This window comes from Rhinolophus ferrumequinum, chromosome 9 (assembly GCF_004115265.2).
Source record: "Rhinolophus ferrumequinum isolate MPI-CBG mRhiFer1 chromosome 9, mRhiFer1_v1.p, whole genome shotgun sequence".
NCBI lineage: Eukaryota > Metazoa > Chordata > Mammalia > Chiroptera > Rhinolophidae > Rhinolophus > Rhinolophus ferrumequinum.
In genome coordinates this window covers 80,925,188-80,952,235 of record NC_046292.1, presented here as the reverse complement: position 1 = coordinate 80,952,235, position 27,048 = coordinate 80,925,188, and the positions used below count along the sequence as shown (strand labels likewise).

Here is a 27,048-nt window from a genome sequence, read left to right as displayed (position 1 = left end):
CTGAGTAGGGGCTGCCTAGGCAAGAGGAAGGTTAAGCGTGGGCTAATAAAATGGGAGCCTACTTCTTAAAGTGAGGTGAAATCATTTTTTTTCATGTCTATACAAAATTCTGCATACTCTGTATATGTGTAATTCATTGTCATAACAATTGTAGCAGTCATTTTATTCTTCAGATTGAACCACCCAGATTTGTCACAATAGGTGCTAAAAATGCACAAGATAACAAGTAGGAGATAAAAGAAACTGGAAAATGGTTCTGTGTATCTGTGGTGGGGAGTAAAGGGGAGAGATAGATGGGCCTAGGAAGATACACTGATTTTTCTTTGTTTGACCAGTAAACAACAACCTGAATGACTTGTGATATAATGGCATCTGTTCTTTTTAAGCAATGATTCAGAGACTATGAGAACAATACTGACCATATCCTGTGATTTGTAGGAGGAAGCAGTATAATCCCTGACTTACAAAACAAGAAATGGATTTAAACTGCGAGAAACCAGTTACAAAGAGATTCCAAATCTGTGAAGGAAAAAAAGCTCATGGATCCAAACTGTACCTACGTGTTAAAATGTACATGAGCAGTGCAGACTCTTCCATCAGGGACTGGTCCCCAGACACCTCTGGTGGGAGAACCTCAGAGGAGATGGCCCCATACCTTATACAGAAGGTGCCAAAAAAATGTATACACATTTTAAGAAAGGAAAAAAAAACACTGTATTAAAATTACGCTGATGGTAACCACTGTGAGCACCTCTTATAATTGCAGAAGTCCAACGTGATTTGTACTCATCTTTTGTTATCAGTATATACTGAGTTTCACAATTTTAATACCATTTTTTCCTTTCTTAAAATGTGTATACATTTTTTTGGCATTCTCTATTTGCACAGATGGCATGTTCAGTTTTGACAAAGCACTCTGCCTTACTTCCTTTTTCAGAACCGCTCTTAAGATTCATGATAGTATCATAAGGTATTTACCACAGTATCTTAAGATGTGAAAATATTACGTGTGCATGTGAATGCATGTGAATAATCCATGTGAATGCAGGGGTTGGCTGTAATTTATTGTCTCAATGGATGGGCTGCATTCTTAATATCAGGACCTGCTCATGAAGGAATGAATAACGAGATCTCAGCTTTTATATTATCCTTTCTAATTCTTCAGTTTTTAAATGAAGGGAAAGCACGGCCAGAAGAATTACCTGTGTGCGTTCTCTAAGATAGCACAGAGTGTAAAGGAAAGGCCAACCCATCCATGAGAGACTTCATGTCATGACGGTTTGAAGTTAGGCTGAGCTTGGTTCAAGATGGTTGCCGTTAAATGCTGCTAAGAACACAGTAAGCAAAGATGCTCTTGTAAACAGTCAACTGAGCCTGTTAGAAAGTGTCTTCAGAGCTTGGTGTGAGGTATTAGGTTAAGATAGCAAAATAATAGGGAATTCTAAACTTTGCTCCCCACTCTAAAGTTTACATTGCCCGCTTCTTGTTTATCTTGAGTTGGCTTTTACACACTCCCCCTCCCACCCAAGTGGCCTTTTATAGGTTATCTCCCCTCCATTTCCACAATTCCAAAATGAGGGTTGGAGCTAGATTGCTCCAAAGAGTCTCCAGTTCTAACATTTAACATATCTACAATCAAAAAGCAGAAGGTCAATCAATTCCCATTGTTCAGCTTCATGGATGCTGACACATGAACAGCCTCTCCCCACACTAGACACACACACACACACACACACCCCAATGCACCACCATCCTCCCTACCCCTCATTCTTGCTTCAGAGCCCATAGACGGGCCAGGTACCTAACTCATGAGCTAGTGCACCTGGATCTAATAAACACAAAAATAGCTAGAATTGCTTGTTCAATTTTTATTTGCTGCTTTCATTCCTTTATCCCACTAATGCAAATTGTGGAGAACAGCAGGAAGCCACATGTGAAGGGGCACATGCCAGCTGGCTGAGTGATGCCAGCCAGGGCTGCTGATCATCACAGAGGTAACGGGGGGCACTGGCTCCGGGGCCTGGAGCACCGATCGCTCGGCCTGAGAGCCCAGTAGGGAAGGCCACCTCCCACAGCAGTCTGGCCTTTACAACAGGAAGAACAGTTGCATTCATTGTCCTTTATTTTTTTCCCTTTCATAATAAAAAAGAAAACCAAAACCTTCTATAATTTATAAGCTATTTTTTGCTATCTACATTATATAGAAAATATAGACTCTGTTTACTTTATAACACACATTTTTTTCCCTTGATAAATAATTCTTTAAAATATCTAGTATACATGCCTTGACTTTTTATACATAAGTTTGGTTTTATACATATACATATATATACTCATGTTTGTGAAACACAATAAATATATATTCGACAATGACAACCAAACAAATGCAATTTTGGTTAAAAAAAAAAATGAAGTACTGTAAAAGCACCAGGCAGCAAACAGAAAGTCACAATTGCTAGAAACTTCTCCCTCCCCTGGGCAAGGCACAGGGACAGAATACTAAATGCATCTGGATGCCTGAAAGAGAAGACGGGAAACAAAGGAGCTGGGCAGGTCACTTGCTTTTGTTTTGTTTCTTAACCTGGAATTGGACGAGCATCACAAATAAGCTATTGCATTTATAAGGAGAAACCAAGGGGCTCATTCAACAACTTGGCCATTGTGATGGCTGCAGAGGACAGCAGAAGCCTGAGTGGGGAAGGAGAGAAACAGAGACAGTGTGACACCACGGTTATTCTGTAGACCCTGGCCACCCGCCCAGGTAAGCTTTTGATTGCCGCACTAAGCATAGAGCCAGCTGCACATGACATGGTCTTGTCATTCGGCTAGTTGCTGCTGGTGTGAACAGAAAAGGGTGTAACAGATTCAAGAGTATTCAGTAGTGCAACACTTTAGTAGCCTGAGAGACAGACACTTCAGTGGCCCTCCCAAGGGCCCCAGCAAAGAAGGGCTGCGATGTAGGGAAGAAAAAGGTCCGTAGGCCACCGCTTCCCATGGCTAACCTATATATTCACTCAGACCTGGTACTGGCTTCACCTCCAGACTCCAACGAGACCACATAATCCCATCACTTCTTAAGGCAGCACAGGGGGTCTTCACTCCTCTTAGGAGAAGTCCTGGAAGTCTGACTCAGTCAGGGCTGTCCCCTGAAATGAAGCATTCCTCATCTATCAGCTTCTCTGCCTACGGTGGGGCAAGCCAGCTGCTCGGAAAGACTGACACACACAACTTTTCTATCACTGCCTTCCTCCCTGGCCCCAAAAAAGAATTGAGATGCAGAGAGCTGATAGCTGATTTTTTAAATGAGATCCCCAATGTCACGGCCTCTGCCTGGTAAACTTCAGGGATTAGATGGCCAGAACCATTGGCGGCAGGTGGAGCAGGGTCCTAAGCTAGTAGATCTGCATCCAGGAGAGGTTGGGGGGAGTGTAAGTAGCGCTGGCCTCACGCATCCTGAGCTGCACATCTGAATTTATGTCCCCATCCTTGCCAAAGACAATACAAATCAAAGATAAGGGTTCACATTACAATCACAATGGGGCATTTTAAACAGCTAGTTTTATGAGTACATTCAAGACATAAATGAGCTTCTAGGAAATTGATTCAGCTGCAACAGTTCAGGGAATACAATCCGTTGCAAGTCTGACTTCTAATTGCAACTCTTTCACCTACTAGCCATGGGACCTCAGACAAGCCATCTCTCCTCTCTAAGCCCCCCTCTTCCCATCTGAGAGCTCTGGAGTTGCTGTGTAAGGCAGGATGTGACTTAAGAGTCAGAAAACTGGGCTTCTAGCCTGGCTCTCCCGCTAAGAAGCGGTGTGACCTTGGCCATCACTTAACCTGTTGGTGGATATAAAATAAAGGAACTAAAGTCCCTTCGGATGCAACTGGATTTACTTGCTCCCCAGGATATCATCAGCAATGCTGAATGCTCCCATACCCACCAGAACAAAAGCAATGGAATCAGAAACCTAACATACGACCACTGGTCAAATTCAACAGCTGCAGCTATGGGACAAAATGAAGAGAGTGAAGAGAGTAGAAAGGTATAAATGCAATGCACAGCTAAAATCTGAGTCACAAACAACTGAACTTGAAAAGGCCCACTCCCTGAGAAAAGACATTGTCCTATGTTATACTCAGACCACGGAGAGGAAACGCCAAGGCCATCTATAATAATCGGCCAACAACGCTTTGAAAATCCCCAACCCTGCGGTTTGCCTCATCACCTACAATCAAAATCAATGTAGGAAGTCGATTTTAAAAGAAGCTGAGTGATGTTTCCATCTTGGAAGGGGAGGAAAAACGACGACTTCCATTTACAGCTCTGTAACAAACCTGGCAGAACATCAAATATGGCATCCTGCTCCACAGGAGGCTGTCACAGCAGTAGAGGGGAGGCCCATGCAAGTCACACCCTGCTCTAATCACAGACGCTCCACAGGGCATGAGAGCAGACCCCACAGGGTCCAACAAGCAGTGCTTTCCTGCCTGGCAAAAACTACCGAGGCACAAATATTTCTTCTTGGGAGGCAATGTGGTTTGGAGGAGAAAAAAGAATTTGGATTCAGGATTCACTTTGCTTAATAATTGTGTGATTCTGGGCAAGTCACTCTTCCTCTCGGAGCTTCAATTTTCTCCTGTGTAAAATGGCAATAACAATATTATGGGGTTGTTTTTATGGATTGAATGACATAATGTACTTATAATACTCTGTACACAGTGGATATCAAGAAATGTTGGAGCACGGAGTACTTGGATGGCTTTCTGCAGAGAGGGAAAGGTTCTGGAAGAAGTTCATCTTGAATTGGAGTGGGCCAAAACTGCCCCTAGGGTCCAGATTTACCTGACACAGAGGTATTACCAGCTAGGTAGGCTAAGGTGTACCTGTGGTCCACTGCCACGCCTCTCATTGAAGGGAGAACTCCTGGAGAAGCTAACAGTGGTCAGACTCTCTCTCCAGAATTCAAACTTTCCAAATAAGCCGAAAGCATGCCCAACACATGTGGACGCCACTGTTAAGGACCCCTGGCCTCCCCCTGACCCGTCTCAGAATTTGGAATCAGGACATCTGCCGAGGCAAAGAGCAGCATGAGCCCAAATTTCCTGTACCAGAGGCATCCACACGAGGATGGCAACAAATCAGGCAAAGGAGACTAAACGTGATGGCCCTGAAGTGGTGCCTCCTTTACACCTGGTCCTTGAAACACATTAAACTAAGCGGAAAGAGCTGGATTATTGCTGGGACTTGTCCTAGGTCAAAGTCAGCTGATGGTACTCAGACCCCCGAGGCAGGATTAGGTGCGGGATTTTGTGCCAGCAAGTTTTGTTGAAAGTTGAGATTTTAGCTTCATATTGCAGCTCCCAATCAAGTCTTGGCAAGTGATCAGACAGGAGCAAAAGGAGCACTAAAGAAGTATCTTAAACCCATTTGCTATCATTTTTGTATCAAAAAATGAACTATCTCAGTCTTCTCTCCCTCTCATTCCCGCATCTACCTACGACATGCATTTCAGTAGACATGAGTACACTTACTAAAATATTGTTCATGCTTCTTTTAAAGAATATATGTTCTTTCTATATACTCCAGTCTCAAATAAGAATTTTTGTTTCAGACACTGAATATTTATCACAGAGCTTAGAGGCCTTTGGGAGAAAACAAACAAACAAACAAAAAAAACTCCCAAGTATTTTGGTTAAATACAGAAACATAAAATTGAAACCCCAGGAAAATCCCCACTTAGGTTATAAACGAATTAGAAAAATGAGACCCATAGAGTCATTTAGTTTCCTTTCACTTCATTCTTAATCACAGCCTTTCAGGCTAGCTAGGGGTAAAAAAAGAAATTCATTCCACTCAGTTCCCACAAAAGCTATCCAGAGGGCAATTTAGGAGAACCTGAACCAAAACAGTTGATGGCATGGCCCGCTGCTCAAATTATAATTGGGAGACTTCCACTCTACCAAATCTCTGGTTTTGAACTGATAGGTATGAAAGCTGGCATGCCATCATGAAGTCTGAAAACAGACCAGGGACCTAAGGTACCACGGAGAGTTTCAGCTGACTACCCTTACCATGTTGCAGTAAGGCCCCCAGAAGTAGGAGAATTCTTTCTAGGAAGGCCATCCTTACTCCTCTGTGATAGAACATGACCACTGTTCCCATGGCATTTGGACACGCCCACACGGCACCCATGGGCAGCTTGGGCTTCATAGTATATTGACCCTAGGAGGAAAATGCAGGATGCAACTAATTATGTTGTTTATTTTCAGATTCTGCCTATCCAGAGCCTGGGGGTGGACTCTTGGCCCTTTAAACTCCCGTTTAGTTCTACTGCCAATTATCTGAAAAGAAGTCGAAACCTCAGTTGTGTGCCAAAGATAACTGTTAGATTTCTGTGAGCTGTGAACAAAAGCTATGTAGATTTACAAGCACTAGTCTCCACATCCAACTTTGACACGTCTTCTGTGGGACGAAGGATTAAGAAAAGATAACAAAAGGATGATGGCCTGTTTTCAAAATGTATTTGACTTGGTCTTTCTTTCAAGACCAGGTCTGAATTTTTAAAAGCGATTTTAATGACATTTGGTAGTAGTGAGCATTTACAAACTCGTGTGTGTGTGTGTGTGTGTGTGTGTGTGTGTGTGTCAGGTTGTTCCCTTTTGCCACTGCCGCTCTGAGCCTGCAGTGTGCCATCTTCAACAAAGCTCTGTAAGCAGAGGGTGATGCGAGATAGGAGACCAAAGAGACCAATAACATGTTGTTTTTCAACATTAGCTTCTCAACCCTACATGAAGATACACCTGAGAGGGTTCTAAAACCCTATTTTAGAAACACTGAAAATTATGTTCCTTGTTGTCCTTTTGTTTTGTTTTGTTAATACCTGTTAAACTTTTTTCAGATGTTAGAACTGTGAAAGCAAAGGCCAAAGCTAAGGAAAAGAACCTTGACATTTTTTTGTGGGGGGGGAAGGAGGGAAGACGATTACATCTGAGTGGAACTAAAGACTTCGCTTTTTAATCCACAAAGCTGGGTGAATCTCCTAAAAGCCCTTCCCCAGCTTGGTAGGAGAGATGGGTGTTTGACCACAAAGCAAGTGCAGGGCTGGCTCACATCTCCTTCTTCTGGGGAACTCCCACTGCAACTCTGGGGCACACAGCTGCCCCCAGTTCTCGAGGGCAACATATGAGCTTGTAGTCAGACCCACACCTCCTGCTGTCTCCTTGGCCCTGCCTGAAGAACCAGTTGAAAGGACAACCTCAATACTTCAGTACTGAATCCCTCTTACACTCAATTCCACTCCACCGGAAGTAGTGTTTTAAGGTGGCTCCTTATAATTTTATAATTACTGACAAATTCAAGGGGATATTTTATTCTCTGCCTCATCTGTTTCCATGCAGGGTGTGTTCCTGTTCTTTCCTTTTGGGTGAAAGAACCTGTCAGTCTGCTGGCCATTCCTGGTACTCCCTTAGCCTGTCTCAGGCCAGGGGAAAGGGAGGGAAACCAATTAGGTCCACTTCCGCATTGTTCCTAGGAGGAAGACCAATCAATCAAGAAAGCAGTACACTTTGCTGTCAAGTACTTTTCACTTCAGACACTTCAAGTAGCCTTCCTGGAACATGAACATTCTCACTAGCCCTCTGCACCCCCACCTGTCCCAGACTAAGGGACTTGTGTGGACATGTGAGGATGTGCTTTTCCCTGCCAGGTGTGTGTGCTGGAGGTTAAACGCCCTCAGATAGGGAGACTTGACCTTGCAGGAGCACTTGGCTTGCAAAGGAGGCCGAAGTGTGTGTGTGTGTGTGTGGGGGGGGGGGGTGAGATGGGAAGGAAAGCCCCCTCCTTGCTTCTCACAGAAAAGGGCAGCACAGGCAGCTAAACCTCCTCTCTCTCATGTAAATGGCCACCAGGGATGATCTCAGGAAGGACAGGCCCTCTGGTCACTCCTAGGCTATTTGCTCAGCCCCTCAACAGTCTTGTTTGGGACCCTTCACCTGGGCTTCTCCTTCCCAGACACCGTTTATTCCCATTGCCCCTCCACCTCCCCACCCCACACTCCTCGAGGCCACCTCTCCCTCACACAGAAGGCCTAAGTGCCCCTATGTCCCCAGTCCGTGCTAACAGTACAGGGACATCCTGCTCCTGCGCATGGCCTCGCTGATCAGGTACGCAGGGCTCAGCTCCGGCTCCTCCGTCATAATGGCAATGTTCTGCCACTCGCCCGTCTGGCTGGACCTCTTGATGGTGTCCACCACGCACAGGGCGTACAGGCAGTCATCGAAGGTGGCAGCCATGGTGAGAGGCCGCCCGTCCCACGTGCGCCGGTCGTCCTGGTCCTGGAAGGCCTGGCGCACGGCCTGCATCATCTTGATGGTACCGCGCAGGTAGGGCGAGGGGATGTCGCTGAAGGCCTTCTCGGGCAGCAGGGAGTTGCTGACAGGAGTGGCGTCCTGCAGCAGCAGCTCCTGCTCCGGGGCGCTGTTGCGCTGCCCGTACAGGTCTGTGCCCACTGCCAGGAGGCGCCCGGCGGAGCCCACCACGGTCACGTCCTGCTTGAACTCGCCCGGCACGTTGAAGTTGAGGGTGACAGTGCAGCACACCCCACCCTCCAGCACCATCTGGAAGGTGCAGAAGTCGTCGCTGGTGATCTGGCGGATGCCCTTGATGTGGTCGGTCTGCTTCACGAAGGTCTTGAGCAGGCCGTGGACCTTGACGGCTTTCTGGCCGGTGAGGAAGGTGAGCAGGTCAATTATGTAGGTGCCCACCGAGTGCAGGCCGCCGCCGCCCATCAAGTCGTCGCAGCTCCAGTTGTACTTCTTGCCCAGCAGGCTGCCGCTGTGCACCTGCACCTCGCACACCAGCAGCTCGCCCACGTAGCCCTCCTCGATGAGCTGCTTCATGCGCACGAAGGCCGGCAGGAAGCGCAGCACGTTGCCCATGATGCTCATGAGCTTGGGGTAGTAGTGGGCGGCCGACATCATGCGGAAGGCGTCCAGTGGCGTGGCCGTGCGGTCGCAGATGACGTTCTTGCCAATGCCTGTGAGCGGGAGGAAAAATAGCCGATCAGGGCGCTGGAGGACAGGCAGCGATAGGGGGCGCTGTGGCCCCCAGACGGTAATTCTTGGACCCGGAACCAGACCTGAGCGGCTAAACTTACTACATTTTAAATACTTTATAACATCTTTTATTTATGCAAAAATAATAGATTCTATACATTTCAATATTATATATTCAATTATTAAGTAAAGTCGAATTACTTAATTTTAGTATTAAACCATTGGCCTTAATTTAAATATTAATTTATTTTATATTAATTTAAATATAATTAGATATGATTTAAATATTTCTATTTTAGAAATATTTTTAAATATTTAAAAATATTTGAAATATAATATAAAATGCCTCATTTGATATTTTATTCATATAAGTCTATAACATTTTATACAAATATGTTATAAAATATTTATATATTTAAAATATTTAAATAAAATATGAGTTCTATTAAAGTATACAATATAATCTTTTTACACATAATATGAAATATGTCTTAGCAAAATTATCTTACTTACGAAATGTTTTATTTTATATGTAAAATATAATTTTTATTTAAAACGTATTATTAAAAACATCATATGTAGAGAAAAGAACAGTGTCTCTGTCTCTACAGAACCAGAATACATAAGCCTAAATCATGGCCAAGGCGAGTCTGATTAAGCATGAGGAGGAATTTCTTAATGATATCCTTCAAAGGTCTAAGCTTTTAGCTGGCTCCCCACAACCACCAATAAAGGATTATATTGAGTGTTATCTTGCTTGTTTACTTTGCATTATGAATTAGGGCTGGCAGTGGTCACAGATGTGTTGGTTTAGTGTTTTCCGGCTCCTTATGGGAAGAGCAAATATTCCCTGTATCGGAGGGGTGGGCCGTTTCTCCACAACCTCCCTCTGTCTCATGGTGGGGTTTGGTACTTTTGTCCAACGGAACTGAGGCTTATGTGATGACTGTGATGAGTGCATAAATTACAAATAGACACAAGCCCTTTAGGAGACTAAGTGGTTCCTGGCCTGGAGAAAACAAAGGATCAGAAGAAAGGGGAGTAACAGGGAAGAAGAAAGGGATTTATTCTGCAGAAGCCAAGAGTCAGGGAAGAAAAAGTCAGCTGAACCTGGAGAAACAGCAAAATGGAACTGAAACAAAAAAGAGAATTAGACAAATTTTGTTAGCAAACCAGATTAAAGGATACTAGGTGAAAAGTCTTGGGGAATTTCTTAGCAGTGATCTGTCGTCCAATCATGCTCTGTACATACACCCTGTAATGGGGACCTGGACACTCCAGCCACAGATGAGGGAGACACCACAAGGCAAATGGGGTGATGAGATACACAGACCCACCCCAGCTGTCCTGACTATGGGCATTCAACTTGACAAAATCCATGAAATTCGGCTCTCTCGTTTATCCATTGGAAGAACTAGCCAAACAACAGACATGGTCAGAACAGATTATAGAAAATACAATCGACGGCTCTCACTTTCCATATGCACATCTAATTGTGGCCCCGTGAAAGGCCTGGAGGTTAGAAGTGACTACATCCCCTTGTGTTTTCCACATCTGCTTATCAGGAAAGCTGGCTGGCTTTCCTGATGACCATGAATGAGCAGTAAGAAGCACCTTTAACTCTTACCGTGTTTCCCTGAAAATAAGACCTAACAGGAAAAGAAGCCCTAGCATGATTTTTCAGGATGACATCTCCTGAACGTAAGCCCTAATGCATCTTTTGGAGCAAAGACCTGGTCTTATTTTCGGGGAAACACAGGAGTAACCAGGTGAGGGCTGGAGCTCCAGCAGAGGGGTGAGGTAACACTGGTTTGTATTACCAAAAGTGCCATGCACCTGCCTAACCTAATGTTCTGATTATATGGTCCTGTAGGTTTACAGTCATGTAACACCTGCTCATGCTGGCAGAAGCAGATTTACATGTAAACGGATTGGTAGGTCACTGCAGGGACAGGTGACAAATGCTGCCAAAATCTGCTTCACACCTCTTGGGTATATAGGCTGTAGCCTCTCCTATACCGTACCTCAAGGTCCTCAAAACCAGGACCCCTGACTGCCTCTTCTTGTTATTCTCTATTGGCCAAAAAAAAAAAAAAAAAAAAAAAAAAAAAAAAAAAAATATTATGGAACATGAAAAAAGTTTATCCTATTTTTGTTATAAAAGCTATAAAATGAAATAACAAAAGAAAAAAATTTAATTGGGAAAATTAATTCACTCTCCCTCCACATCCAAAAGAATTATTGAATGGGTAATGCTTTGCAGCTCTCTAGATGAAAAGATTCTGATGAAAGCTATAGACTCCCTCTGCAGAAAATGTAATATGAACATACACACAAAACTCCCCCATTCCGAAACTCACACACGGCCCTCCCAAGTTTCTGAGATAACGGGCATCTCTTCCTTTAGGCTATTTTTACATTGTGGTTCCACACTACACAGTAAGTTCTTCAAGGATAAAGACTGGGTCTTCTAATTTCTTAAGTCTTCACTATGTCCACAGTGCCTAGAAATCGTGTGCCTACAGTCTTTTGTTACATCCACACTCTACAGGTGGGTCTCAGCAACATCTTAACTCACAATATCTTCAAAAGTCAAAAGAGACTTCTAGGAATCTATCATAAAGAAATCATCTAAAATGTAAGCATAGCTTCTTGCCCAGAGATACTTCTCATGCATTATTTATTAAAGCAAAAAGCTGGGAACAGTGCAAATGCCCATTGCTAGAAGAATGGGTAAGCAAGCTATAGTACGGCCATATAATGGAATAATTGTGCAGCCACTGAAAATGATGCTTAAAAAGACTTATTAATGGCAAGCAAGATGATTATGATGTAATGTTAACTGAAAAGGGCTGTATTCATAAACATACTATGATCTCAACGCTCTCTTAAAAAGACAAAAGAAAATGGAAAAACCTGGACAGGACCTCCTCAAAATGTTTACAGTGGTTAATTGATTAGTAAGATTATAACTGATTTTTATTTTGTTTACTATGTTTTTCCACATTTTCTAAGTTTCTATTTTCATGGTCAGAAAAAAAAAGTTTTCCTTTTTTAAGCCCAAAGGAGACATGAAGACCTTTGAAGGACAGTGTTCACGTGATGCTACGAGGGTCCTACAAAGCCTAAGATGAGCAGGCAGGTCCCAGAGCCCATGGACCTGTCTCAGTACCCAGGCCCCACCAAGCTGGTGGAAGCACCGCTGACCCTGAACTTTGAATGTTTCAGAGGCTCAGGCTATGTTGCCAGGTCTTCTTGTTCCAATTCCTCAGGCCCTCTTTATGATCCTGGTGAAAGCTACAGTCTCTCTCCACATGATGCAATTCAAACATACACACAAAACTTTACCCACACCCCAAGCCCACGCGTACGTAGCCTGTTCTGAGGAAATTGTAAGACAACTTCTTGAAGTGTTTAGGACATATTGCAAAAAATAAAATAATGATTCCAGCTTTACAAGGAGCCCAAAATGCAGAGCTAGCAGGCCTTTCACAGATTTGTAAAGCAAAGCTTATTTTCTCCCTGTTCTGGACAGTCTTACCTCTTGGTGGAGCTACTGCAAAGCGCACTCTGGAACCCTCAAGACCGTAGACTGTGGTTCACAGCTTTTCCCCACCAAGATCTGCTCTACCAAAATGCCCAGACCCTGACATTCCAAGATTCCTCGCATTTTAATAAGAATCAAGGCTAAAGAAATGCAATTCTATTTTTTGTTGGTTTTGTTTTATTTTTGCATTATTGATGTGTAATTGACATATAAAGTTGTAAGATATTTAAAGTGTACATTATGGTGATTTGATATACATATACATTGTGAAAGGATTCCCCTATCTACTTAATTAGCACATCCATCACATTTATCTTTTATGTGTGTGTGTGAACATACAAGTTCTAACCTCTTAGCAAATTTCAATTATACAATACAGTTTTATCAACTACAATCACCATGTTTTGCCATGTTTTATCACCTCAGACCTTATTTATCTTATAGCTGAAAGTTTATATGTAAAGAAATCCAATTCTAACTGTAGACTTCCAGTCATCAGACACTGTGTGTGTGTGTGTGTGTGTGTCCATATATGCAGGTGTGTGTGTACGTGCATTAGTGTGGCACAGAGTATTCCCCTCACCCCTAAAATCATATGTAATATAAATGGAACTTGCATTATCTGGGCATAGGGTTGACACACCCCACAATCCTGGGTGTGTCAGATGCCATTGAATATATCCTGGCTTTCTCCCAAAGAAAGCAGATAGATAGATACCTGCCTTCAAATTGCCTCAGTCTGCCTGGGCTTTGGGTTTAGCTGTCCAGAAAATACAAGAAGTCTTTGGTGCGTGCATGATTTTCATATGTTTTAGCACAATCCTTTTCTTGCCACCACCAGAGAAAGTGCTGGAATGGGCTCTTTAGAGAAAAGCCCTCTCTCTCCATTTTGTGCTGGAAAGGAAATAGGGCAAAATCCTGTACTACGCCCTAGGCAGATGGCTTTGACAGCCCTTTGATATGAAGGTAAATATATCCCACCAGAGAGACTGACACTGAAGGACTCAGTTTCTCATGGAGAGAAACTCAGGGAGAGGCAGAAGGCCCCTTTATGAGCCTGTCCCCAAAACAACTATGGCTGATTCCTAATGGGGACATGAGGGGGAAAAATACAACGTTGGTCTCTGCGCTGCATATCCCAAGAGGATAGTCTGTGCTTTCTCATAGGAAGGCCACCTCTACCATTCCGCATCTTTCTGAGCGTCACACAAAACACACTCCCTTTAGGTTTTGGGTTCAGATTCTCTTGTGTCAAGATGTCGTGTCCTTCTAAGGCAAAAGATCTAAAACTTTGAGACCTCAGACAATCTCACGGAAAATCATGCTGTGGAGAATCAGGCAAAGGGACTTGAATCACACGGATTCGATTTCACTCCAAATAAACAGGCAGTGCAAAATGGAAAGGAGGAAAAAAATACTATGAGCCTGAGAAAAAGTGTTCTGTGTTTTGCAAAGCCCCAAACAGCTCCCGAGCACTTGGAGAGTTTCAGCAAAGCCCACTGGTACTGAGGATAATGCAGAGAACAGCGGGAGATTTCCTCTCCGAGGCTCCCAGGAGGTCCCCCTGCTTGCTGCTTGCCCTCAGGGACTGCGAGCCGTTACACCACCATGTCTCACTCAGCCCGATCCACTGAGGTGTCTGTCCCCGTACCCAGGAATAGTTACCTTGGAATCATTCATGGTGGGTGGCAGAGAACACGTCAAGACTGGCCTGAGCATTCTGGGGAAATCTCCAGAATCCCCCTCCACAGAGACCATTTACTTCTTTTCATGAGGACAAAGGGCTTAGGCTAGGTCTTTTATTTGGGGGGACGGGGGAGTGCCTTTAAGCTGGAACCAACTTTGTTTTTCAAGATGAGAACGCCTCAAATAAAGCAGGGGTTCTCTGCTATAAAATGGTGGGACTAATACTTCCCCGCCTATGTCATGGATCTGAAGTTGGGGAGAAAGTGAGATTGATGGTAAACTCTGGAGGGTGAAAGTACAATGTGCAAGGAAGTATGCCTGCTCTTTGTCAGAAGCTTTTAAATGAAATAATTTCAGAAGGAGCTTTACTGTCCTGCTGAGATCCCTCATGGGGAAATGGAAATTTGGCTTCCTCCAAAGCCCGCTGAGTGTGTTCTCTGTAACAGGGCCAAAATATCCATGTCCCTCATGAGGATTTAGTGCTTATCGAGAAGGACTTTCCAACCAACAGACCCTAGACACCTTCCAGCAGCTGCTCCCCTCACACCCTCCAAAGCTCAAGGTCTCCAAGCTGTGGCTGAGCACCCACTCATACCTTTCCCCAGAGACCAGGGCATTTGTGGGGGATAATAGGAGTATCCAAAAAGGCCCTTCAGGAGCCAGGACAAGGGGCTTCCCATTGACACCTCTAGGGAAAGACACATGCTCTCTGCTGACACAGAGCAGCTGCCCTCTCCTGCTCTCGATCAGGTAGGTTGTTATCCCTGGGTACCTGGAAAATGGCTGCCACTGGCCTTCTAGAGACCAGAGCCCTACCCCAGTAGCATAATCAGCCTGCAACTTCAAAGCATCCCTCCCTGCCAAAATATTCCAATGACACACTCCCTTATCTAATCAATGATGAAAACTCTGAGGCCCATGCTACTTTGCCCCAGTCTTCCAGATTATTCTACTTGTGTTGACAGTCCCTGTCTTCTGAAGCCAAAATAGATGCTGGTCCTGCGGGCTGGCTTGCAGCTGTCCTGGCAAATTGGCAGAACCCCGACAAGAAGTCCCATCCGATACAGTTTCCTATTTTTTCATTGCAATTCAAGCAGGAAACTCATTATCTTTATTTATATTCCATTCTTTCAACATTTCTGTGCTAGGCATTGGGATCAAAAATGAGTAAGGAAGATGAATAGAAGCTCACAGCCCAGTAGAGGAGACCGATCAGGAAATGAGTGGTTATGGGATCTAATAAATTATACCGGGTCTAATAGATTACGGGACCTAACACAGGGATGGTCAATGACAGCACAAAGGAGGGGCTGCCCAACTGATTTGGCGTGTTAGAAAGTTTGCTGGACAGGTGACATTTGAGCAGGGTTCTGAAGCATGTAAGAATTTACCCATTCATTCAGAAGCTTCAGGTCCCTTTTGGAAAAATGGTCTAAAACAAGAGTGTTTTCAACCTGGAATCTGAGAAACTGCTAAAACTGGACTATCTACAAAAATTGTCTGTATGTATCCTGATGTTCGATTTCTGAAAGAGAGGTTTATTAGAGTGTTTAAAAGAATCTGTGATCCAAAGGAGATCAAGCAGAACTAGAGTTTAGAGTGAAGGAAAAAAACAAAAGCAAGCCAAAGAAAAATCTCTGGTTTTAACAAAACTAAGTATCTGAACAGACAGGACTATTTATAACACTTCTTCCCCGCACCCTGAGACTCAGTACATTTGGTCCGTTTCCCTCACTCACTGCAACACTCCATTTAGTCCAGCTCTGCTCTTTTTTCCTTTATTCCTCCCCACCCCCGCCCGCGTGTGGATCTCCTCCCCTCCCCACTAACGCATGTTTTCTTTCAGGTTAGAAAGTGCAAGAGAAGTGGCAGCATCCGCAGGGATGACTTTTCTAAACCCCACTCTGTGCCCAACCCCCAGTCCATTCCTGTTTCCTGTAAATTGGAAGGAGAGCCCTTTTGGAGAAACCCCTCATCTTTAATCCTGAGAGTTCCTGACAAACAAGTTCCCAACTCAAACCACGAATCTGATCTGTTCACAATAATAATGACACAATTTAAAATAGCAACAACCACCATTTATTGAGCACTTTACTTTGTGCCAGAAGAGACTGAGAATTATATATACACTTCTCCTTTTGGTGTACAAAACCCCATGAGGCAGACACAAATATCCTTCCCAAGTCACAGATGTGGAACTGAACCTAGGAGAGGGTAGGAACTTGCCCATGGTTCCACAACACAAGGAGTAGTAGAGATGAGATTTGAACTGTGGCTCCAGAGCAAGCCTGGTCTTAACTTCTCTACGCCTACTGCCTTCTGGCCACCCTTATCTTAAGGCTGGCTAGGTTAGTTTTTGCATCCATATCTAAATTGTATACAACACCCAGAGATGACATTTACCTCTTTGACACGTGCTCCCATTCTTGCCGGCCACACGTGCCTGTGCACACATGTGCCATGCGTGCCACACATGGCACCACAATGGCTCGGAGGGGAATTATGTAACTGACTGTGGTGAACATCAGAAACCGGGAGGTGGGCGTGGGGGTGCCCAGTGCTCAGCGTTTGACCACTGAAAGTCTCAGAACAGCTTAAGTTTTCATTCAAATTTCAAACTTTAGATGGAAATGGGTCAGGGTGACCCATATTCAGCTCCTTTTGTCAAGGCCTGTGATGCCGTCAGTGAGCTCTGAAAGAAGGGAACAACCAAAGAAAGGAAGTCAGAGTGCTGATATTGACGGGGCTGGATACTGAGTTAAGATGTTCAAGAGCTTGTCGATAGCCAACCCGCTCTTAAAGGCCAGCGCCTTTCCCACCAACCCTTCTTTATGGACTTTGTCTGCGCCTTCCTTTTGCACAGGAATCCCTATCAGTAGTTAAGTGTTCTCAGATTGTTTCGTGTAGCTTAGCATCATCTAATCACTGATCCTAGAGCCTCCGAAAGACGGACAGTCCTCCTGAAACCCTTCATTTTCAGTTTCCTAATTGGCACATCGCACACATCTCCATCACTATGACTTACAACATGCTGAGAATGAGGCTATGATGTTGGCAAGTCACTAGCCAGCCCCTTCCAGCCTGCGCAGGTCCCCAGGAGACAGAGAAAGGCTTCTCATTTGCAGCTCAGGGAAGACCAAGGATTGAGGTTCAGAAACAGCAGGTAGCCATGTGGGAGCCAGAGACCTTCCAGACTAGTGGCCAGCTTCTCGGGTAGGTGGCCTGAGCAGCCCTTCCCTGCATGTAGGTGGCACAAACAGACTCACGTGTGAAGGGGCAGTAAGGTGGTGAGAGCGCCCATGGGAGATCAGAGGCCTGGGGTTGGATGCAGTGGTGGTCGCGGTCCGGGGCTTGGGGACAGAGGAAAACAACTAGCACTGTGGGCCTCATCAGGTGAGTCCTGCTGAATTAGTCCCAAACAGCCAAGGGCCCTTAGTGATCATTATTCTGGGAAGTGACCTGAAACTTGAGCCCTGCACCACCATTCTACACCTGGACAAGCCAGGATTCAGAGGACACTCTTAGATCCAGGGGACATAGTAAGCCACACTTTCCCCGTAGAAGCAGCCACCTTCTGCAGCGTGTGGTGTGTGTGTATGTGTGTGTGGTGTGTGTGTGTGTGTGTGTGTGTAGAGGTGGGGACAAAGGGCAAAATGCTGAACGGTTGGGCCACCAGTCATCTAAAAGTACTGAGCTACTTAAAAGAAAATGTAAATGATTGGCTTGGACCAGATTGGAGTATAATTCCATTCCCTACCTACCCACCTACAGAAGGGTCCTAGAACGGTGATCAGGTTGGCTGCAGAAAAATAAAGAAATCTATACTTTCTCTCCCTAAGTAGCGTGTGAATTCTCATCACACACCAAACGGTGGGAGCCTCGTGTTATCTCCCAAAGCCTCCACACAGCCCCAAAAAAGCCTCAGTATCCAATTGTCAATCGCAGACAACACTTTTGGGAGAAACACTATCCTCACTGTGCATATAGAATGAAAGACAACAGAATTCAAACCAGGTAACTTTTTTACAAAAGTAGGCAACTCTCCATTCAAGAGGGGTTACGCTTTAGAGAAGGGATCACTGGTGTAGGTACCCAGCAGGTGTGTTTTCTTAAGAATCAGGATATTTCACAGTCTAAGTTTTAGGCCTCTCAAAAAATGGAAAGATCTAGAAATATTGGGTCTCTTCCCCCAGAGCCTCCCGCATGACAACAATGCACTGGAGTTGAACAGTGGCTTCCACAGTTAGGCGGTGCGTGCATCTCCAGGTTGTCATACTCCCCACCAGTCCGTACTGCATGGCTATATGAGTTTTCTGTTGCAAGCTTAACTCCCATTTATTATCTTTTAGTTCTCTAGATCAGAAGTCCAGGCAGGCTCAGCTGGGTCTCTGCTTAGGGTTCACAAAGCCCCTCTGGGGAAGAAAATGCTTCTAAGTTTATACGGTTTGTTGGCTGATTCAGTTCCTTGGGGCTGTCAGCCCGAGGTCCCCTCTGGTTTCCTTGCAGGCTGTCTAGCTTCTAGAGACGCCTGCACCCCTTGTGGTGCCATGCCATCTTCAGGCCAGCAGCTGTGGAAGCCAATCCCTCTTGGGCTTTGCCAATCTGACTTCTCTTTTGTCACAAGCTGGAGAGAACGCTGTCTTTAAAGCGTTCTCTTTGTCTGTGATTCGATTAGGTCCACCCCAGATCATCTCCCTCTTGGCCAGCCTGGGCACCTCCTGGGTACATAACTAATTACCGGAGTGATACCGGGGATGAAGGTCATCGTAAAATTACTCCAGCCCAGTCCACTCATTTGCCACCAGCTCTAGAAATCCCCACCAGGAGGGAAATTCTCAAGTTATCTCCCAACATAAAGTACCTCAGGCACGTGTGGACATTCCTTCAAACCTCCCTTTGTTTCTCTGTTCTTTCAGTAGTTTTTACTCCATCAAAAAGAAAGACTCAGTAAGGTACTCTAGGCTTTTGAAAACCTATTATTAGTCTCCTTGTTACCACAGCGATTGTGTCCCCAATTCAGGATTCCCTGAAGGCAGTGATAATGGGAGGGCAGGGCGGGAGCCTGGGGAGCAGGGGCAGAAACAGTACAAAGAAGGAAAGAGATGCTGAAACTGTTATGTACCCAGGAGGTGCCCAGGCTGGCCTTCGGCTCCGCTAAGCATCACACCAGCACCATTAGCCCCATTTCTCCAGAGTAGAAAGCCAAGGCTAAGAGAGATCATGATTGCCCAACATCATAGATATGTGGCAGGTCCCGGCTGCAAATTCAAATCTGTGATCCCAAAGCCCTGTCTTTTCCATTTGATGTCTAGGGAATTGTTGCACGTGGAAGGGTGGGAGCAGGATTAAATGACTGAGCCTCAGAGCTGCCAGATATGTTAATAAAAGAAGTCCCAAACGCTTTGGGCCCCACTGGACCCCAGCCTTGAGTTGAGAAGTGATTTGGGAAGGCAAAGGAGTGGGAGGGCAAGGTTCGTTAGTGCTTGAAGGAAGAAGAGCTGGAAAACAGAAGGGCAGGTGGGAGTCTCAAAGTGGGAGAACCACAGCGGCTGTTGTCCTGAAAAAGGCAGTTGTTCCACATCTGTGGCAGTGAACTGCCCAGAGCAACTGAAAGAATCTTATGAGGAAGGAGAGAAACAGGCCATTGTGGTGCCTGGGTTCCCACATACGAATAAAACAAGCTGTGCAAGGAAGGGCTTCAGCCTTCTGCACACAGGCACCTGCCATCTTGTCAAAAGGAACCAGGCAGCAATGGGCTTGCCACATGCTTCACCTCTATACGTGTGCCAGCAGCAAATCCCTGGCAGGTGGGGCCACACTACCCACCACCCCCGCCCCAGGGAAGCCCAGGAGTGCAGATCCTTGGGGGAATAAATACGTGGGTGTGGCCAAAACTTGCCCAGGAAAGGAAAGCGGACCAATGCACCATGTTTCCTCACAAAGAAGCAATGGAGCTTCCTCCTCAGCCAGAAGCAGAGAGGGAAACAAATCAGCTGTGAGACAATCTTCAATTCAAAAGCGCAGCGTTCCTCCTGATGTGGCCAGACAACAGCAATAAGCCCCTCCCACCGCCAGGAGGCAAACTAGATTCAGGGTGCCTGGATTATCAGGATAAATAATCACCAACAAACCATTTCCCAAAGCACTTTCGTCTACATCATCTCCACAATTCATACCAATTCTGTGACAAGGTGTGAGGAGTGCTGGGACGTGGTGATGGTGAGTAACAGAGAGGAAACCTAGAACGAGGCGTCTGTGTGTGTTTTCAGGGGCTGCCCAGCACCTGAATCCCCTGGTTACATCTGGGAAATTCCCCACCATGTAAGTCTTAGTGGGAGGGAGAGCTTCTTGCCCCTGTGGAAGCCCAGCCAGCAGCTTACTTTCCCAGCAGCCTTTTCAGCAAAGGCATGGGCACACACGTGGGTTTGGCCAACCAGGGATGCCAGGTGGTACACAAGGAAGGAGGAGCATGGAGAACCCATGCTGGCAGTGGGGGTGGTGACACCCCGTTTCCCACGGCTGTGGTGCAGTGATGCCAACAATGGCACCATCAAAGCGGCAGGGTCTGTCCACGTCAGCAGGTTCCCCGGTGAGACGTGGACAGTGATTCCTGCTGCCAAACTCTTCTTTGTTCCTTGCTCTCCACGTCTACTTCCCCAGCCTGCAGAACATCTCAGTGATGAACTAATATCCTTTCACAAAATTCCATTCTGCTAAAATCAGCCAGGTAGTTTCTGTTGTTGGCAATTAAAATGCTTCTCAGGGACAAGAGGTTTACAAGCTTCTGGACCCCCGTCTGAAAAGATTGATTTGGGCACCGAGGAACCACTGAGTGCCTGTTAATAAAGCAGCCCAAGCCCCAGCAGGATTTATTGGACAGGGAAGTGGAACGGGAGCTGGCGGACATGGATTGAATTTCTGATTCCAGCATTTAGAACTGCGTGACCCAAGCTATTTGACATCCTCGAGGAAGCTTAGATCACTTATCTATAAAATTGGAATAAAGCCTTACTTAAAAAGCTGCTTTGAGGATGAAATAACATATAGCCACTGTCCTGACACATGAAAAGTGCTCATGAATGTCTGCTGAAGTCAATAATAATCCAAATAAAACCTGCTCACATCAGCTCTCAGAGCTACAAGAATTCAAAATAAGTGGGGGATGGGAGGGGCAGGGAGAGTTAAGTGCATAGCGGCCTGGAGGAGGGGGAGGGTAAGGCACCAGGACTTGACATCGAAATGGGGTGTAAGTCTGGCTTTGCCACTTACTCAATGTGCAAAGACCATCTGTGACACTGGGCTGATCTCAGGCCCTACAGCTTTATAAGACTACTGAGAATATGAAATCAATATTATATAGAAAGTGTGCTGGAAGGCATAACGAGCCTAGTGCAAGAACAAAGTGAGTGAGATGCAGCAGCAAAAACAAACAAACAGTCAAGCCTAGAAAGCAAACCGACTGCAGTGCTCTCATGAATGAAAACAAACTGCAGAGCCTACCGGTACCAGGTGGGGTGCTGACGCACCAGGCGCTGCACACATCCCAGGCAGGGGCTTCCACAGTCTTACTGTGCCAGGCGCTGGCTGGGGTGAGTCTTGCAGCTTTTCCTTTTGTTTTTTGTTTGTTTGTTTGTTTGTTTTCAACAGTGTGCAATCAATGCAGACTCTTTTTAAAGGAAGAAACATAGTTGGTAGGAACTCCCAGAAAAGTGGGCACCCTGTGTCTGCAGTGGCGCCAGCACCAGTTGAAAACCTGCCTGGTGATGCGAGATGGCAGAAGCTCCATTTTACAGATGAGGGAAACGGGCGAGGGGTTAAGATTCAGTCCTTTCTCTCCCACTTAATACTGTGGCCCTGGAGACCGAGATAGCGACCTACAGGTGATGAAGGCTCTAAGGGCACCAGCCCCTGGGGAAAGAGCCCCAGCAGGGCTGTAATGGTGCCCTGTTCATCCTGAGGGTGCTCCTGCAGGGAAGGGACCCTCACTGACTCCCAGGAGAGGGCTCTGCATGGGCACAGCGTTGGAACAAGTGCCCTGAACACCTGGGCTTGCACAGGACTCGGGTGAAGCCTGTGGGGGGTTTGTCCCGATGTCCTAGACACATGGATGCCCTAAAGGGATGCGGGATACAGACAGAACAAGGATTAACAAGGATCAGACTCTGGCATGGTTTGCCATGTACCGCCGCGGGGAGGGCTGTTGGGGCACCGGAGGCAGCAGGAGTGGTCTCCCACCTCTCCCACAGTGAGCAGTTCTTCAGCCTGTCAGCGGAGGCAGCAGGAGTGGTCTCCCACCTCTCCCACAGTGAGCAGTTCTTCAGCCTGTCAGCGCCTCTGAGAGCAGAGGCAGGCCTCTGCCAAGGGGCCTCCCTGTGGCTTGTCCCCTTCCCTCTTGGCAGGGTGCCTCCACCTCAGTCCTCCTCACATTAACACCTCTTCCTGAGAAAAGCTCCTCCGCCCCATCACACTGAAGCCTAAATGCCCACCACAGGAGTAAGAATAATAGAACTAACATTTATTGAAGTGCTTATGGTACCAAGCACCTGGCAAAAAGCAGTTGCATTTTTGAGTCCTCCTAATACCCGGGGAGGTCATTCATTCCCATTTCACAAACCATGAAGCCAAACCCTCAAGAGTCAATGCCCAAGGTCACCCCCTAGGAAGTGGTAGAGTCAGGATTGAAACCCACACATTCTGGCTCCAGCGTATCTGTGGCTCATCTTAAACAATACAATGTGATTGTAAATGCAACTTGACAGGCTGTAAAACATGACTGCAAAGAAACCAAGGTATAATCATGGATTTTCCTGTAACCTTTCATGCAATCCACAAACACTCCTTAAGGGACTAAGGGGGAAGAAATGGGAGCGGGGGGTGCCCCAGCTTCCACCTGATCTTGTATTTTCCACTACTAGTTTCCATGTTTCAGAGTCGTGGTCCCGAGCCTGAAGCCTCAGCACCCAAGGCATCCAGGGGTCCCACAGCGAACTCAAAGGGCCACAACTGTGTATTTTAAACTTTTGTGGCAACATGCTGGTGCTGGACATCTATTGGATGCAGGAACTACTAGCTCAAGCCAAGTTTACAGTTTTAATACTGGATTGCACTACATTCCTTTCAACAATACCCTATCTCTGTGAAGCTCGGTTTTTGTCAGTCGCTGGGATAAAAACAAAACAAACAAACACAAGTTCCAGGCAAAAATCAAGGTGGGATAGGAAGTGAGGCTGGTTGTGTTTTATGTGATTCCAAGGTTTGAGAAGTTGTGCAGTGCCCAACAGGCAGCTGTACCCCATTATAACTCATCCTGATTATTTAAGAATGAAATAGAAAGATTTTTATTCTTTCAATTTAGGTGTTATTTTTTTTTTTCAAGTATCTGCTATGTTGTTGGGACCTAAATACTTATTACTTACTAAATGGAATTGCTAGGTCTTTCTTTTGTCCTAGGACCTCCATGAAAAATTACGGAGACACTAAGGGCATCATGAATGGAGAATGTTTGAGAATCTCTGTTCTGCAACGTTCTGAGGACTTCCTACCTTCAGCCATAATTACAAGTTCTTTAAAGGCAGGAGTCTTATTATACTCGTAAATACGTTGGTTTCCCGTCCACATGGTACTTGGCTTGCTGTAGTTGCTTTTTAGTACTTGTTCACAATTTATGATAAAAGACTGACCCTGGCCAAGAGAAGCCCTTAAAGATCCACAGAGGTCCAGCAAGATGTGGCTGATTACAGGGGACTACTGACACACACTCCAGCTCCCAGGTCCCACCAGCGGGGGGTCGCAGATGTGTACCACATCTTCTTGACCCTAGAGAATAAATACCATTTTCTGAGCTCTCTAATGCAAAGTAATGTAATGAATTGCCTCTTCAGGGTTTTGAATACAAATGAAGATATAGAACACAGGTATAAATCACTTCAAACTCCTCTGAAAATAGGAGGCTTCTTCAACCATGGGGTTGAGACTCTGTTTTACTTAGTCAGAATCTATTATCACGTCACTGACCTAGATAATTCTTTCCAGACTCAAAGGCTGACCCACACTTCCAGGGCTTTCAGCATGCCAGGGAGGGTCAGAGCTGAGGAGCAGCGGCAGAGTTCAAGTTCTAGCCCCCAGGTATCTCCCAGCTGGAACTCTGCAGCAGGAGTTGCGGTCCTCCTGACAGGGGTGGGGGTAAGGAGCACAGGTCAACTGGCTACTTAGCGACAGCTGTACCCCCACTGCCAGGGGAGAGCAGAGGAGGTGTGTGTCCAGTGATAACCAACATTCTCATCTCAGGCATGTACCAGTCTTCTGTGTGGGTATCTTAAGATAGGACCAGCAGGAGAGGATCCACCACCCAGTTACCTGCTCCCACGCGCCTCTGGTCCGAAGAAACTGCAGATGATATCAGCAACCCAAAAATGCCACTGAAAACCATGTGAAAGCGTTCACAGAAATGTTTTTAAAACTGGCAAGGGGTGATGGTAGGAGCCTTCTGTAAAGACCAACCATTCTGCAAGAAGCAGTGGGAGCTGTCAGGCTTGGGGCTGGGGACAAGAAGATACAGATGTGGGGTGCAGAGAACTCCTATCCTGCATTTCCGCTAGGCTAGGAAGGGAAACAACGGGATCATTTTTCTGTTCTTTCAGTGCATTAAGAGTAAGCATCACTGAGGTTCTGTGAGTAGAACTGGCCAAATTATCCTGTTAGCTCATTGAACATTGAGTGCCTTTTGTATGCAGGTTAATTTCTGTTGGGGGTGGAATGGGGAGAAAGATATCTAAGTATTACATCGAGTAGAATAGGCAACGGGTGGGTAAAGCGCAACACGTAAAACACAGCTACTCAACCTCTTCAAGGGCTTAAAACCTAAAGGATGTACTCGGTGAAAGTCAAAGGAGTCATAGAATAGACAGCAAAACATAAAAAAAATACACCAATAAATACTAATGCATAAGAACAAAGTCACTAACTGTTCCTTCCTCAGTCATTTCTCTGCTTCACAGAAGAAGGACGCAGGTCTATGCAGCTCAGCTCTCCTCACCCCTCTTGCCCTTCAAACACAAGTGTATATGAATCTTTAACCTCGTCTTAGCAGTTACCTTCGACCAGTGAGTTTGGGCAATCAGCCTTACTTTTTCAAACAACAGCTTTGGTATTCATGGTCCTCTGTCTCCTTTTCTTTCCAGACCCTAAAGGATCATTCCATTGAATGGCTCCAGTTCACCCAAACCCCCTGCTCTTCAACATAGGCTAACCCACCTACGCCGCATTTGCGCTGGACACATCCCCAGGGAATCGGCAGTTGGAAAGCTGACGCAAGGTAGAGCCCCTGGCCTGACTGCAGAAACACCTGTCCTCCTTGGGGAACACAGGGCTGTCCCCCACCATCCAAAGTCAGCAGAAGTGTCATTCACTGGCAGAAACCGCTCTCGGCAGCCACTGCCCACTCCTCCTCCAGTAAGCACCTGGCTCCCACCAAGCACTTCTCCCCAAATGCCCGATTCTGCTCTCTCCTGGTGGTTTCCCGCAGGCAGCACGCGCCTCCACATACACCTTTCCTCTTAGAGGCCGAGTAACCAGTATATACGGGCATGAGGAATGTGACGGGTTGAGACTGTATGAGGACATGTTCCTATGTCCCAGTCCCAGCACTGCCACTGTCCACTTGTCTCATCTGCCAAGTGAGGGCATTGGGCCAACACGGCATTTCCCAAGGTGCTTCTGAGGAACAAGTAAGCCTACGTGGTGTTCATTGCTGTGCACACCCGAGGAAAAGATTCTAGGGTCGAGAAGTCGGGGAAGTGCTTGTTAAAAACGTTAAGACATTTCCGTTCTGTGTTCCGTCTCCATTCCCAGCCGAGACCTCATTCCTCACAGTCTCGGGAGAGGTTAGATGCGCCAGGGACCACCCTCGCCTCATATGCCTCTGTGAGTTTCTGTTTTGATGGTTTTTAAGGCAATTTTAAGCACTCAGTTACATAGGCACACACACAATGAATTGCATTTGCAAGCACCCTCTGCACAAGGAAAAGGTTTCTCTAATACAGTACTTCCTTACACTACGAATGTTTACGGGACTCTCCAAGGAATTGACAACATGGAACAACCCCCGAATTATCTGACCGTTCCCTTTTAGAGTAAAGCATGCTGATGAGAAGAGGGCCAGCGAGTGTTTGAACCAGCAGTTCTGTACGGTGCCTCCACGCACAACATCCCAGGATTTATATTCTTCGTATAGTGCCTTGCTAACTAAACAGCCAATACTCATTTATTTGGGGGGTGTGGGAGCATAGAAGGGATGAGCGGCTCAGAGGGGCTCCGATGTTAAGTCAGGCTATCTATGGTGCCACCTGCGGGCCCTCCTCATGGCCTCAGAGGAGGAGACTACGTCAGCAGCCCTACAAGCCACAATTCAGGGAAGGTGGGGGTCTGAAAGCATCAAGAACGTGTTGGAGAGCACATGCTACCTACTCTCCATCGCATGCACATCTTTAAGTTGATGAATAGAAAAGAAAGAGGTATGGTAAACTGCTCAGAAAAAAAGAATCTCAGCAACTGGACATGCAAACAACTCACTGCAAAATTCAAATAGACGTTCTTTTGCCAACTGCTAACATGTAATCAATTTTCTTAAGGTCCATACTGTGTCAATCCTACGTCTTTAAAAAATGACCAAAAAGATGGTTGCTGGAGCGGAGGTGGGGGGATGGGGGTAGGTGGAAAAGGTGAAAGGGAATATAGTCAATAATAGTGATAAGTTTGCA

At 45.9% G+C, this 27,048-nt stretch overlaps 1 protein-coding gene across 2 annotated transcripts in view; it reads right to left on the bottom strand.

Annotated features, from left to right (window-relative positions):
* Positions 1-1,848: 1,848 nt before the first annotated feature.
* The window catches only part of GFOD1 (glucose-fructose oxidoreductase domain containing 1), a 101,519-nt gene continuing 76,319 nt past the window's right edge, over positions 1,849-27,048 (bottom strand). The window contains exons 1-2 of one of the 2 annotated variants that reach the window (XM_033113579.1): positions 16,694-16,977; positions 1,849-9,038 (exon numbers count right to left, since the gene is read on the bottom strand). In XM_033113579.1, the coding sequence (XP_032969470.1) occupies positions 8,119-9,038; positions 16,694-16,745 (972 nt within the window). In that variant the 5' untranslated portion in view covers positions 16,746-16,977 and the 3' untranslated portion in view covers positions 1,849-8,118. Of the gene's footprint in view, positions 9,039-16,693; positions 16,978-27,048 lie in introns of those variants that run through there. The other variant, XM_033113578.1, reaches the window with a different exon arrangement.